The sequence below is a fragment of the Camelus bactrianus genome, chromosome 13 (assembly GCF_048773025.1).
Source record: "Camelus bactrianus isolate YW-2024 breed Bactrian camel chromosome 13, ASM4877302v1, whole genome shotgun sequence".
In the NCBI taxonomy this organism is placed as follows: Eukaryota; Metazoa; Chordata; class Mammalia; order Artiodactyla; family Camelidae; genus Camelus; species Camelus bactrianus.
Genome location: NC_133551.1, coordinates 61,990,877 through 62,006,384, shown reverse-complemented (window position 1 = coordinate 62,006,384; position 15,508 = coordinate 61,990,877). Strand labels below are relative to the sequence as shown.

At 40.3% G+C, this 15,508-nt stretch overlaps 1 protein-coding gene across 1 annotated transcript in view; it reads left to right on the top strand.

Annotated features, from left to right (window-relative positions):
• The first annotated feature begins 2,751 nt into the window (after positions 1-2,751).
• MACO1 (macoilin 1) overlaps positions 2,752-15,508 on the top strand; it is a 51,513-nt gene continuing 38,756 nt past the window's right edge. Inside the window, exon 1 of the mRNA XM_074377145.1 lies at positions 2,752-3,063. Within this exon, the coding sequence (XP_074233246.1) occupies positions 2,984-3,063 (80 nt within the window). The 5' untranslated portion in view covers positions 2,752-2,983. The remainder of the gene's footprint in view (positions 3,064-15,508) is intronic.

The window sequence follows — 15,508 nt, the reverse complement described above, 5'->3', positions numbered from 1 at the left end:
CTCTACACACACACAGCCCTATGCCCAAAAGAAACTCCTGGCCAGTCCACACTTCTGCCACAGAAGTATGGAATGCCTTGTCAGGAACCTATTTGATGGCAGGTTAGATAGTGAGCTCCAGAAAGCTGCCATGTGTCCCCAGCACCTCCCTCATCTTTTCTCTGGTTATTCACCTATCTATTCCACAGTGTGCCATGGCACTGTCCTAGACAACAGGGACAAGCAGGGAGTGGAAAAGACCTCAGATATGGCCCCTAATCTCACAGGGATGACTGTATTAGTCTCTGGACCAGGTTATCTGGAAACTTGCAGTCATGGAGAGGAGGGCTATTCAGGTCTGGGGGCCCCTATTCAGTCTGGAGCCATGACCTCACCATGTACCTAGGCCTTCAAGCCTCCAGTCATATTTATTTAGGTCCCGCCTGTATCCTTCCCCATGAACCAACCTGCCTTGGCAAATGAAGTCTTATTCTGTCACTCCCAGCAGAGCATTCTGTTCAGATGCTTTCACAATGATGGGCAGCCTTGGTGAAACTTTGAGCTCAGAGTTTGTTATCCTTGGCTGCCCAGTGACACTTTATCAACATGCTGCAGTAGAGGTGAAGGATGAAAAACAAGTATACTGTTAACAGAAGTTACTTGCTACTACCTACTGCATGCCTGGCCCTGAGAGTTTGTTAACTGGTAAGCCTGCAAACAAACCTGAGTGGTAACAGAGGCTCTGAGGCTTTCCCAGGCTAGTAAGTGGCCAAGCTGGAATTTCAATCCTGGTCTGAAAAAAGCAGGTACTCTTGCCATTTTTCTAAACTGCATCTCTACAGGGTATGGATCCTATCCCCAAGAAGCTTTTCATCTGGGTGGATGAACAAGCCTCAGCCAAGAAACTGCAAATTAGAAATAGTACTGAAGGAGATGCTCTGTGTGGGATCAAAGGCACGAAGCAGGGAAGATAAGGTTGTACTAGTGGGTTTGAGGACAGTGAGTAGAAATGGCTTGCTTGCCTGAGGAGGCCTGGAAATGAGGGGTGGGTTCCCACTGTGACCAGCTTTGGATGCCAAAATAAAGAGAATGGCTTTTCTCTTGCAGGCACTGGGTGATCTCTGAAGATTTGGCAATATAAAGTAACAGAGGAGCAGTTGAGGATGATGCATTTGGTATAAATTATTACAAGCTCCTTCTTGGGGTGGGTTTTTATTTAAGGGGGTGATCACAGGGCAGAGAGAGGTCCACACATCCCAGGACACAAAATGGCATCTGCTTCCTATAAGTTTTTTAAATGTGCTGTTAAGACCATCTAAGGGTCCTACTGCTGGTTAAGTTGCTACAGCCAGTTGATAGATTTTGCAACCATCAGAAATATTTAGGAAGGGTGAATTATAACATGCAAAAATGCTTATCTTAGATAAAGAACAGGATACAAAATTTAATATCTAATGTGATCACTATTCTGCTTAATAATAATAATTGTAATAGTAATAATAACATCACCCACGGGGGAAACTGGAAAGGGAAGAAAATACAGAATGCTAACCAGTAGTTGTGTTAAGGTGATGAGATCCATGGGTGTTTTTCCCCTCCAGCTACTTTTCTACATTTCCCGTTTTCTTTAAGACATGCATTCTTCTTTTTAACATGTGTTCTTCTTTGTCTTTCCCTTAAAAGAAAATCTTTGCTATCTTTTCTAATTGTAATTTTGGCATACCTACGTTCCAGGGGACTAACGAGGAGTAAATGAACAAACAGATGCAGAGCACCAAGGACGCTCTAGGCGCAAAATTGACGCTCTAGGAATGTTAGGTGAGAAGGGTCAGTGCCTGGCATCCTCGCATCCCCAGCCCCCTACTCGGTAGCTGATACGCTCCCGACGGCGACGCTCGTCGGGCCCAGCGGGCGCGGTGGCCGCGGAGCCCGCTGCCCAGCCCGCCCTGCGGACGTGGAGCCCTGGCCACATCTCCCCACACACCCGCGGCAGCCTTGCGCGACGTCGCGCGTACCCACGGCCCTGCCCCCAGTGACGAACCCGGGGGCGGGGCTACAGCGGCCCTGCCCCGCACCTCATCTGATTGGCCGCCGTGCTGTCACCACGTCGCGGGAAACTGGCAGTGTGTGTGCGTGTGCGTGTGCGTGTGTGTGTCTGTGTGTGTGTGTGTGTGCGCGCGAGGTTTGCTTTGTCATTCGTACCCCCGTCGCTCGCTAACGTGGCCGGCTTGACTGAGAGCTCCAGGATCTGCAGAAAAGGCCCCCGGCGCTGTCCACGGCGCCTCCCGGTTGGGGAGGATGCTGCGAGCCCCTTACATAATGATGCGACTGACTGGAGCACAGGTCAGCGCAGAAACAGCACATGCCGCAAACCCAGGCCTCCCGATTTCATAGGGTGCTAGTGATTGCCTACAATGAAAATAGCACAGTAAGGTCTAATGTGGATATAACACAATGAAACGCAATTCAATAATAATGAAATTTACCTTCGCAACAAGGCATAATATAGGATGTTATATTTATAGGGCCTATTTATAAGCCTCTATTTTAATCTTTTCTGATAGGCCCAGACGCGGGCCCACAAGCCGTAATGATTGGCGCACTCTTCTGTCCTTCAAAGGGGCGGGCTCTAAAGTCCGTTTTGCCTCAGCGGGCCCTGGGATTGGCCGGCAGCGGCGTAGCGGCTCATTCGATTGGCCGCGAAGGCCGTCCGTCGGGGCTGAGAAGGTGGGGCAGGCGGCTGGCTGGTGCTGGGGCGGGCGGGCCCCGGAATTGTCATTTCTTTGTTTCCGAAGGCGGAGGAAGCTCTGAGTCCCCCCTCCCTGTCCCACCCCCCTTCCCCCGGGTGCTGGCTTCATGTCTGTGTGACCGGCCCCAGGGGTAGAGTCCAGGCCCTACGCGGGGAGGACCAGCGGCGGCGGCGGCGGCGGCGGCGGCGGCGGCGGCTGAGGTGAGAGACGGAGGCGGCGGCGGCGGCGCGGGCACCCGGCCCCCCAGCGGGAGGATGAAGCGGCGGAACGCCGACTGCAGTAAGCTCCGCCGCCCCCTAAAGCGGAACCGGATCACCGAGGGCATCTACGGCAGGTAAGCGGCGGCGCCCCCGCCTGCGCCGGCGCGGGCCCCGCGGCCCGGGGCTGGCTCCGGAGGGGCCGGGCCCCGTTATGTAACCCCGACTAGGCCGCACGCCCGCGCCGGGGGCTCCCCGGAGGAGCGCTGCCCGGGGTGCCCGGGCCAGCCCTCTGGGGTCCGCCTCGGGGGCTTGGGGCGTGGCGAGGGCCGCCGGCCCGGCTGGCAGGGCGCGGCGGGCACGGGCTGAGGTAGCTGCCGTGCCGCCGTTGGGAGCGCCCGGGCCCCGCCGGGGGGAGGGGCGGCGACCCCCTCCCCGCCCGCGCCGCGGGGCTCCCAGGGCCCGGCGGGCCTCGGTTGGCACCGCAGCCCTGCTCTGGCCCGGGAGTCGCCGGCCTGAGCCAGCAGGCGCGTGGACTATATGCACTGGTGAGGGGAAGGCTGACAAAGTTGGGAGCGGACAGTGGCCCCGCGGGCCCCTGGCAAACTGGGCAAGTGGCCACATTGCTCCTCTTTCGCCTTTTACTTCTCTTATGGGATCGCAAACTTGGCAACAGGGGCCGAAGCCGATACCCCCAAATTATGCCCTGTGGCCCCGCTCCAGATTCAGAAGTGATGAACACTTACTCAGGAACACTGTTTTGACGATTCCAAGCAGATAGTTTTCTTTGAACCCCTTAAAAGGGATTTTCTCCAAACTCGTCGTTTTTAAAAAACCCCTAAAAGCGAAGCAGTGTCCCTTTAAATAGAAATTGAATTCAGTTCTCTGAGGGGTAGAGGGACAACAGGTTCACGGGGCAATTTAGTGAGAATCCCAGCTTCCCTAAGCAGAATTGTGTACAGCTGTTTTTTTTTTTTTGGTACTCAGAATGTTATTTCTAAATGGTACTTGCCTTGATGAAGAAATGATTTCAGCGAAGAAGTAATTTAGTTTACAAAGGAGAATTCTCAGGACGTGGATATAGGCTTAATTGAATCTTAGTGGTGGTTTACAGTTTATCTCATCTAGCTATGGGACTTAGAGAAATATGTGAGGTAGCTGATGACACCCAAGTTGTCTTAGCATAACTGTGCACCTGAAACATGCCACTGTTTACACATATGGAATGATTGTTTTTCACAAGCAGCTGACTGATGTAAACATTGGGTGTTTTCTTTATTCAAAGTGTTAATAAGTCAGTGAAAGTGAAAAGTTCTTGGATATATCCTTATGTAATGAGCCGTAGATCATAGGAATATTTCGATTCATTCAGCAGATACTGACACTATGTGCCAGGCCCTGTTCCGGCTAACAGTAGTGAGTAAAATAGGCCAAAATCCATGCTGAATCTATCAAACCTGACCATTTAAACTAAAACTGTAAAAGCAAAAACCATTTTTCCTACAAATTTAATGGGTGGAGGAAAGGTCTCTTCAAGTTACATACACTATAATTCTTGAGTAAAGGAACGGTTTTTCCCCTGGCTATTGCAAAGGATTTGAACAATTTAATGTTAATAGTGACACAGAGTAGAAAAAACATGTTAAACAGAGTTGGTAAACCAAGGAAATCAAGACATTTGAATGGCTACTATTTATAGTAACATATGATAATGTACCTCCATTTATAATTAGAAGATTGAGAACCTCATATTGTTGACATGTTTCCTGTTGTATTTCAGTTTCTCTTGTATTTGAACAAATATCCCCAGTTTAGTACCTAACCCATAGTAACCACTCAATCAGTGTGAAGCAATGTGAAGAAGTGTATTGTCTAATGAAGATCCATTATTTTACTGATGAACTTTTGGAATTTGCATTTTCTTACCCTAAATGTTAATAGTAAATACCGATTACAAGTTTTTCAGAGTTTCACCTGTAAAATTTTTAAAACCAGAAGTGCTTTAGCTCTCAAATCTGTTTACTCTGCTCTATTTGACATTCTTTGCCTTAAATATTAATAAAAGACCTACATGTATTTCTACCTATCTTTCCTCTTGGAACACCATATATCAAATGAGTGTTTCAATTTCTTTATCTGTTTCTTAGTTCATATTATGGAATATTGGTCTGAAGAATAACATCATAGTTTTGGTTTTTTTCCACTTTTGTTTTTAAAAAGAGACTTAGAAAATTTCCAGTTATTTCTAAAACAGAATGAGTGGGCTAATTATGAGTTATGGTATCTGAGGATTTGTGAGTATCAAATTTCTGTTGATCTTTAAATTTAAGTCTATACTAAATTGTTTTTCACATCTTGTATTGCCCATTTTGTTTCTCAACATCTGGCCAATTTTAGTCTCGTTAAATAGAGAGCTTTGTTTTTTTCCTGAGGCGCTGTTGATGATTTTGATAACTACTGTCTACTGTTTCACAGCATAACCTTTCATGGACTTAATTTTTTCATGTTCTCAATCTGCACAACTTTCTGAGCTTGGGCATAGCAAGAAGCAGCTGTGGTGAAGAGAGCACGCGACTGTGAGTGTCAGGAGACCCAAGTTCCAACTCAGAATCCCAGCTTTCCCATCTCTGACAGGCAGGGTATCCACAGCTTTGAGCCCCAGTTCTCTCATCTGTCATATGACTTTTGAGGACTAAAAGGAGCTAATTTAGTTTGTGAAACTCTAAATTCTAGAGTACTATACAAATATTATTTACCACGTCGTTATCTCAGTTTACCATGTTTGGTTTATTCTTTAAGCAGTCGGGAAAGACCATAAGATTTGGTACAACTATAAACAGAAGCTGAACAGTCAAAACAAGGGGTCAGTTGCTGCTTGGTATTGCGGAAGAAATCCTGTTGCTGAGATGCCTTTTTTTTTTTTTTCTTTTTGAGATGCTTTTAATCACAGGCTCCAATCCAGCAACTGTGACGGAGGTGATCATCAAATGATATCATTATTGTTGGTATAATTGATGTGATAGAAGGCTGTTTCAGGGGCAAGGTAGATGGAAAATGGATTTCAACGTTATATTAAAATTATCTACATTTATATATATATCCATCATTTGAAAAATGAAACATATAGAAATATGTTATTCCAGTCAAGTTAATAATAAAAAATAAAAGAAAGGAAATAGGAATGGTGATAATTTTCTTTTATATTATTAATAGCTAAAATTCAATGTCATTTTCAAAAAATCTAAGCCAGCACAGAGCTTGACACAGACTAGCAATTCAGTGCCCAATAAATGTTGAGTGAGTGAATTAATAAATAGATCAATGTAATCCATTCTACTCATTTAAGAACCTGCATTGTTCAGGGAATTATGGAGAATATAGGGTAAGATGGCTTCTTGTCTTCAAGGAGTTTACAGTCTAGGAGGCCATAATACATTTTCTCTTAAATTTATGCAGTGGTTTTAAGGTTTCAGAGAACTTTGAGTTCTGCTTAAGTAAAAATATTTTTGTTGAATTAAATTTTAGCTTGCTGCTTTAGTGGTTCACCTGATGCATTGACAGGTTTATCTTGCCCTGTGCTATTTTATGATGAAGTAGACAGTTGCCACAAAGTGAGGGAATACGTATTTTCTAACTCAAATGAAATGGATGTGAAAGTACTTTGGAAATTATGAAAAAAGTTATTAATAAGAGAAAGTAAAATGAATAATGACTCAACTGTAACATTTCAGAGGTCTTTGGATTTTAGGGCAGTGATTCTCTCCCTGTGTCTGCCTTCACACATACACCAGACACTCCCAACAGTAGTATCTAATTACTGCATGCAGTGATTCTCCTGATGAGGTTGGGTTGGAGTTCTTTTATAGTCTTTTGAAGCCTTAAGGGGATTCCATGCGGTTTATCGACCTTTTACCTTGCCATGCTCCCCACTGCCCTCCACTGCCAAGAATTACTTTATAATAGAAAGATGAGGAGACAAGGTGTGGTGAGTAGGAGACAGAGGCAGAAAAAAGTTTCTGCAGTTAAAATTGTTGCTTACCGAAGTAAGTATAATAAGAATGTTAAGTAAGGCACTTGTTTTAAGCTTAAGGAAAATATTTCATATCTTTGTTACTGGAGGTTGAAGGAAGTACCCCTTCACTTGTGGATTTATAAATACTTACTGTCATGGTGTGCTGGGTTCTGCTTGTAGCATGTTGCCTGAAACTTAAACTGTAGTATTGTGCCTGACTCTTACATTTTTACAGCTTAATGCCTTAGAACTAGGACTGAGGACTCAGAATTTCCCTGGTATATCTGGTATGTTTTCCCATCTTTATTTCAGAGAAGAGTTTTCTGGCCTTTGACTTTTTAAATGGTCAAAGTTTGCGTACTTCTCAGCTTCCTAATTTCCTTTTTCAGACCCTTGTCCAGAGATTTCACTTCACTGCTTTTCCTGATGCCTTAATGATGGTTCCTAAGCCTAGTTTTAGACTCCTTTGGGCTATGCTTATTAAAGCCACTGGAGGCTGGCATGACCCTTGGCTACTTTGATTGTACATGTGTTCTGCAACTGAAACTCCAGATACCAGTGTTGCAACCTCACAGCCTAAAAGCATTTTGCTAATCTTAGTAGGCCTTAGCTTCAACAACGCTGGACCTGACGTGATAATTCAGTATTGTTTTAGAGGGCTTTTGGGGAAGGGGGTAAGTACAATGGAGAAATTGAAATGTTTTCACTAACCTATCTAACAAGGTGTTTAGCTAAACCCTTATATTTGTAATTTCCATGAAATACATTTAAACAAATCTGCCACACTGGAATTTGGTACTTAGTTTTTGCAAGTAGTGTACTACTTTTTTTAAAAAGTATTTTCCTTCAGCTTTCATTTATGATTCTTCTTGTCTGAGCATTCTTGGCAGTTTAGTTTCATTAGATGTTTTGCAGATCCCTTTAAAGTGCTGCTATGAGTTGAGGCCAGGAACGAAGGGAACATGGTCTGTTTCAGATTATTTGCTTAAAAGCTTCCTCTTTTATCAGTGATACTCTCCTTTTTCTTCACAACTTTTTTTGAACCTCACTAGATTTGGAGCTTGATTTTAATGGTGGACTTAATAACTTTATTATTTTCACTTTCTTGTTGGTTGTATACCTATATATTATGGATCCAACTCATGTTCTATAAGCACTTTTCTTTCCAGAGTATTTTTTTGGGCCAGATCTCCCCATTGATATTAACCCTTTGGGGTTTTTATGTATGTATATGTGTGTTTTGTTTTGTCATTTTCTAAGCTATCATCCAGCTGATACTTAAAGGGCCAAAATAAGATATATAGCATATATCTTATAGAGTCTGGAGGGTCAGATGAAAATTTTATAAACTTAGTTCTAAGACCTCAAAGTGAAATACTGTAATTAGGTTACTTTTCTTGATGAAATTTAGTGTATTCTTTGAATATATGGATTACTTTATTCTCCAGGCTTCCTAGATTTGGGTGTAATTATTTTACTTGGATCATTTTCAAGAAATAGGTCCAGAAGAAAAATAAGCTGTCTGCTCAACAAGCTGTATAAGTAGAATGGTCCATATCAACAGTGGAAACAGATATCCTTTGCTGGACTTCTTTTTTTCATCATGGATTTCTTCAAATACCTGAGGAGTGACTATTGCCTCAAAGTGTCTCACCTTCAGGCATATGCATCCTGGTAATGGAAATTTTAAAAAATGTAATCAGCTGTTTGATTATATTCTTTGAGGCTTTATTTCTTTACTTTGTTATTTAATTTAACTGACATAAAATTGGCCTCAGCTCATCAACCTTCTACGATGTCTGTCATCCCCAGACTTTAAAGCCCCTTCATAGCACTGGCCCTGATTCCTTTGTATTTTTGCCCCTGCTGCCCTTAAGGATGATTGGCTCATGTTAAGTCATGGAGTTGTGATGTCAGGAGTAATTTATCTCTCATCTCCTCTGTTGCTGTATCTGTTTTAGAGGTTTAGCATTTAGTGGGTTGAAATAGTGCACCTAGTCCACTTTAGGTGTATCCGTAGAGATGACTGATTCATTAAGGCAGTTTGGAATCTGTTTCCTACCCAGCACAGGGGTGGTGGCTGGAAATAATCTCGCTCTATTTTTAAATTGTATTAGTACTTTGCTCATCTTTAAAACACTTTTAAAAACCAAATAAGCTGCTCAGTACTAAACTCAGTACTTTGCCTATCTTGTAGTGAGGACACTGAGCTCTAGAGAAAATGGATGCCGTGTTCATGATCAAACAAAAACTCCCATCTCGGATGAGAGAAATGTTAAGGCTGGAGTCTTCTTTCTCACATGTAATAAGGATTATTTTCTTGTCTTTTCTAGGCTTGACAAGCTGTACTTCATGATTCATTGTATTTCTTGCTTTTTAAAAAAATGAGTTGTCTTTTTATTTTTAAATTACGGGTTTCTCTATTACAATGACCATTCTAGGAGTATGAATATTGTTGAAAAGCAGTCCTGAATTGTCCCATCTTTTGTGCCATAGCTATTTCTGTAAAGAACATTTGACTTTAACATCTTTTTCTGCAGAGCTTCATAGTGTTTACAAATTAAAATTTCCAATTCATAGTTTATGAATTAAGGTACTGAGTGTTTATTCTTTCATAAAGTATATCTGCTCATTTTTTAAAAACTTGGTTCTCTTGGAGGATTAAAGAATTATATCACTTGAATATATATGTACAAAGGGATATAAAGAAGGGAAGTAATACTTATTGAGCATCTAATAAGAGATGAAAAAGTCCAACGTAATGGATAAGTATATGGGCTTTAATGTCATTTGAACTTGGGTTCAATTAATGTCCTTGACACTGGTTATGTGATCTTGAACAAGTCACTTACCTACTTTAACACTCAGTTTTCTCATCTGTAAAATGAGGAGAGTAAATAATATTACCTACTGTATATGACGATTGTAAGGAAAATTGAAATGTCAGGTAAAATACTTAACGCAGTGCCTGACAGACTCAAAAAGTTGTTTGCTGTTACTACTATGCTGTTATGACTATTTCTATCGTAATTTTGTCTTCATTCTGTTATGTAGTTCCAGTAAGGATATTAGCTTCAGTTTCACAGGTGAGGAAACTGAGTTTACAGGTTTTGCTACTTGATAGAGACCTCAATCTGTCTAACCCAAAGTCTGTCCTCTTTTTGTTTCAGTTTTTGTGCTACTCCATCCCATGTGAATGGTGTTTATGTATGGTAACTCTTGTGGTCCTCTCAGACTCTACTGCATGTAGAACAGGTGTCATTATCTTCATTTTTCAGGGGAAGCAACAGGTATCACGAGTGTCTTGTGCAAGGCCATTAATCTTTTTTCCTTCCCAAAATGAGAATACCTTTTCTACTAAATAAATGATCCAATATACACATGACAAAAACGCAAAATATGATCCTGGACCAGGATCATTTGATCAATGGATCTATCTGTTGCTGTAAAGGACATTAGTGAGATAATTACTGAAATTTGAGTAAGGTCTATGGATCAGATAATAGTACTGTGTCAGTGTTAATGTCCTGATTTTGATAATTCAGCTGTGGTTAAATAAGAGAATATTCTTGTTTTCAAGAAATTTGGGAGTAAGGGAGCATTATGTCTGCAGATTATTTTCAGATGGTTCAGGAAAAAAAACGGTATGTATACATACATAGGGAGAGAATGATAACAGAAACTTGATAAAATGTTTTATCGTTTGTGGAATCTTGGTGGAAAGATATAAGGGAATCATTTGTGTTACTTATGCAACTTTTATATAAGTCTGAAATTATTTCGAAATGAAGAGTTAAAATAAAAGTAACACATGCTTTTTATAAAAAATTAAAGCAGTACGACAATGTGTAAGTATAACATAAACCTTCTGCTCTGGAATGAGCACTATTAGATAAGTTATAACTATGGTTTCTTCTTTGATCTGTATAAACAAATGTATATACTTCTTAACAAAAATAGGATTCTGTTTTACAGAAAAGTTTCCTGGTTTTTCTCCTCAACTTAATCTTTTGTCCATTTCTTTACTAGAAATTTACTTGACCATTTTTTAACAGTAACACAGCATTCCAAGTAGAATTTGCCCTATTCTCTGTGGTCTAACTCCCATTTCTGTGCTCTTTCAACAGTGCCTTGCAGCCTGCTAGTTCCCTGTTCCTCGTGTTTCTTTTCTGTAAAATGTTAATAACTGCTCTGCCTATGTCACAGTTGTAAGGATAAAATGAGATAATTAATACGAAAGCATTTGGGAAAGTTGCAAGTGTGATATAAATGTAAAGTGTGATTAGGTAGATGATTATTACTATTGAAGATAGGAAGCATAGTACTTAATTTGTTTATGAAATGAATTTCTAACGTTTATACAACATTAACACAATTTTTAGGGCCTATGGGTTGTTTTCTTTCTCCTAATGTCCTCATCATCCCAAAACCCATAGAGTCCACACTGTTGAGTTTTTGAAGCAGAAATTCTAAAACTTCAAACTCTTCAGTTGTGTTAGGTTACAGTACCTGTCCTTGATATCTCAGTAGTCATAAAGTGCTTCATAAGAATACTGCACAACACGATTCTTAAAAGCTTTTCTTAGTGATTTCCATTCTAGATTTCTTTTTCTTTTTAAACTGGACATATTTCACCCTGTTAGATTTGACATTCCAGTGGCTGTGTACATATATATGCATGAGTGTGTGTGTGTATATGTGTGCGTATGTGTGTTTGACTCTAGAATGATTTTGTTTGCAGTCTGCAGGAGGCCCAGAATAGAAAAGAAAAATATGGAACAGCTTAGGTCTTCTCAGGCTGCTCCCCTTTTCTGGACTTTGCACAAGAATGTGGTTGTTGGTGGGGAAGGGTATAGCTCAGTGGTAGAGTGCACGTCTAGCATGCACGAGGTCCTGGGTTCAATCCCCAGTACCTCCTCTAAAAATAAATAGTTAAGTACACCTAATTACTTCCTTCCCCCCCCAAAAAAAAGAAAAAAAAAAGAAGAACGTGGTTATAGAACGTAACAGTGGTTCTAGTTTGAGGCTCATGCACAGCTTTCTGTAGACCATCATTTCTCAAAGTTTTTGTTTTGGGACCTCTTTACACTCTTAAAAATGATCAAGAATCCCAAGAAGCTTTGGTTTATGTGGATTATATCTAAAATTTTTACTGGATTAGAAATTAAGACAAAAATTTTAAATAATTACTGGTTCATATGAAAATAATAAATCCATGAGAAGAGTGGTGTGTTTTATATATTTTTGCAGATGTCTTTAATGTCAGGCTTAATAGAAGGTACTCAGAACTCTCACTGTAGTCAGAGCCAGTGGCAGGTAGACTACATGGAATGATAGTCTAGCATCCAAAGCAAGAATGATTAGATTCCTTTCTTCCTAGTGGAAAAACAGAACAGGTTGGGAGCAGGTGCATGGTAATCCTTCAGGTGGATGCTATATTTGTTATCTTTGTTGATGTTGCTTTCACCCTTCCCAGTCACCTGTGCATCATCTCTTTCTACCTTCATTGTAAGTGTATGCTTTGATAAAAGCCCTGCTGTTGGTCCTTATCACTCTTGTGCATTGTAGATCATTCATTCCACAAATATTTGTTAAGTGTCTCTGGTGTGCATGGTGCTGGGCACTGAGAATAAAGCAGGGAACAAAATAGGCAGCTCCTTTGTTCTTGTGGACTTTACATTTAAACAGCTAATTATATAAAGTTATTTAATTATAATTATGATTAAATATTCTTATGTACAGGATGCTGAATGAGCATATAATGGGGTAACAGTCTTCACTGTGGGGTCAGGGAGGCATTTTTTGAGGAAGTGAGGTTCATGCTGTGTGCTGAAGGATATGTAGTAATGCAAGTGCTTCTTTTAGTTTAAATTGTATTTAGGTAAGGATCTTGTCTGTGACTCAGAAAGAAGCGTAGAAAAATAGAAGAATTAGCCCTGAACAGTTTAAATTGTTCCTGGTTGAGGGAAGAACAGCTAACAGTTTGGAGATAAGTACTGATTATCTGAGTAGATTGTTGTCTTCTTTCTGAGACATTGTGAAATTCAGTGGAAGTTCTATGACTATGAGAAGTTTATACTATAAGCCAGTAGTCGTCAAATTTTAATGTATGCTCAAATAGTCTAGGGATCACGTTAAAATGCAGACTTAGATTAAATAGGCCTGGGGTGGGCCCTGAAATAGTGCTTTTCTCAAAAGCTCATAAATGACGCTGATGCTGCTGGTCCGTGGACCACACTTGGAGTAGCAAGACTGTAATTACATACAATAAGATTTTAGCAGAATACCAGCCAGACAAGAGGCTGGGCAAAAATTCCAGAGGTGATGTCCAATAGGGAGAAGTATTTCATAGCAGTAGAAGACAAAGCAGTTCGGGAAGTATCATGCTAGATATGGAAAGGTAAAAGGGATTCACAGTTGCTATTCTAGAGAGGGCCAGAAAGCTTAGGATTGAGATAGGTGGCGACTAGCACAGCCAGTGAAATATTCCAGACTCATTTCTGTGGTGAGGACCAAGTGAACTAAATGGCCATTAGTCTGCTTAAGGAAAAGGTCAGGTACTGAGGATTGATGGTCACCCTGTTGGTAATAATGTGAGCTCCAGAAAATGATCTAAGTGACAAGTGATAGGAGAGAGAAGGGGCACTTTACTTGGAAAAAGAAAAACATTCAGTACTACTTCTCATTAAACATAGATGATTAATCCATAGGTGGAAAGCATTGTTAAATAGATTAAGTTAAAAATGGTTGTAAATGGCAAGGGTAGGAATAGAATGGGGAAAAAAAGAATCTTACAGTTAATATCCACTGTGAAAGAATCACCACCATTAAGCCTAATATTTGCATATCTCCTTTATTTCACTGGCACTCAGAATAGAAGTTTATCAGACCATGAAAAGACATTATTGGTCTGCCCTTGTTTCAATATTATGGAAAATATCTTTTTGTTTCAGTTATGCTTAAATTTTTATTCAAGATATTTTATAGTTATTAGTAAATTTATTTGGATCAGAGAATTACAGTAACGTCAAGTTAGTCATAAATCATAAAGCATATGTATAAAATATTTTATATTTAATCATATTTTTTCATGGTTTAGAAGAAATATTTTGGAATGCTATAATAATGGCTTAAAACCCTGACAAAAATTTTTTCCCCTTTAAAATGTCATCTCTGGATTTGGCAAAATCTTATGACCTTTAGAACATGGAAGGAGAAGAATTAGTTAGATTTTCTATGCTGATGAGCAGTCATTTTAGATTATTTATCTTTTAACTTTTGTACTTGTGTCTATGGAAGGATACTAGGTATAATTTACTAATATAGAGGGTTCAGTGAATCAACTGTCTTAAATATCCTAAAGCTCTTTTAAATTGAAATTAATCTATAAAGTTTAAGACTAGTCCTAGAGTTTCAACTTTGTTTATTAACTTTGTTAATTAAGATTGTCTCTTGGTTTTAGAGGGAGGTCCACCTACCACCCTAAAAAGGAAGCCTGAGGAAAGCTGAGGGTGTGGCGTATGTTTGTAAAAGATCAAATTTCCTTAGGTATCTGTACTTCTAAACCGTAACTTTGTAAGAACTGAGTGTCAGGGAACATCAGAGGTATGAAAGCAATTGTTTGAAAAGAAGTGAAATATATTTATATATAAAGGAACTCCCTTGGAGTTACAGCATTGAAAATGAGTAGTCACTATAACAAAGATGATCATTTTTGATTGCCATAGATTTAAATGATTGAGTTATTAAAGTACTCAACAGGCTGCAATTCTTAGGATAATTCTATCTAAACAGTGAAATGGACAACAGTCTAGTTGCCTGCTAGACTGGGATCCTGCCATGCCTAGTAGCATTTGGGGAGCACTTGGTAGTACTCTATCTTCTCTACCTGGGGAATAGTGATGACTAGACATGGGGAGGTGCCCACCATGTCTCATTTGGCTACACTCCAGAGACAGCCCCATGGGAAAAAGGATTCATCGGAGAAGTAAATACGTTTCCTTGCCATTTCTTAAATGCCTTAGGAACATGGATGAAAGGGTATTATTTCTTCTTTAAAACCTAGAAACAATTCTAGGAACAGGGAAAAAAACCTTTCAGTTTTAAAGCCAAGCTTGGAAATCTCGTTTCAAACTAGATTTGTGCTCCCTAATGCCTGCATGACTCAATTGTTCCTTCTAACAAAATAAGCCTTGCTCTCCACTGGATCAGTGATGGCTTTAATGAGTGAGAATGAGGGCTCCATCCTCATCTGGCTAACATGACTCTAGTGAAATGAAACTAAAAGGTGAGACTTAGGATGCAAGCCTGTGTTCTGGTTTGCCTTGGGTTCTTTGATTCTACAGCAGACGTCTTAATGGAAATTTACTGTCATGCCCATAGAAGTTCTACCAAGAATTAGAATTAGAAATTGACCCTTGTAATATTGTAACATGGAGGGTCATATGTGTTTGGTTCTTGACATCTTTTACCTATGTGGATTTATAAGGCATAGAAAGAATCCAATGCTGGATCATGCTTTTGTTGATTTTCCTCCAAAGAACATAAGTATTTTTATACCTTATTTTAAT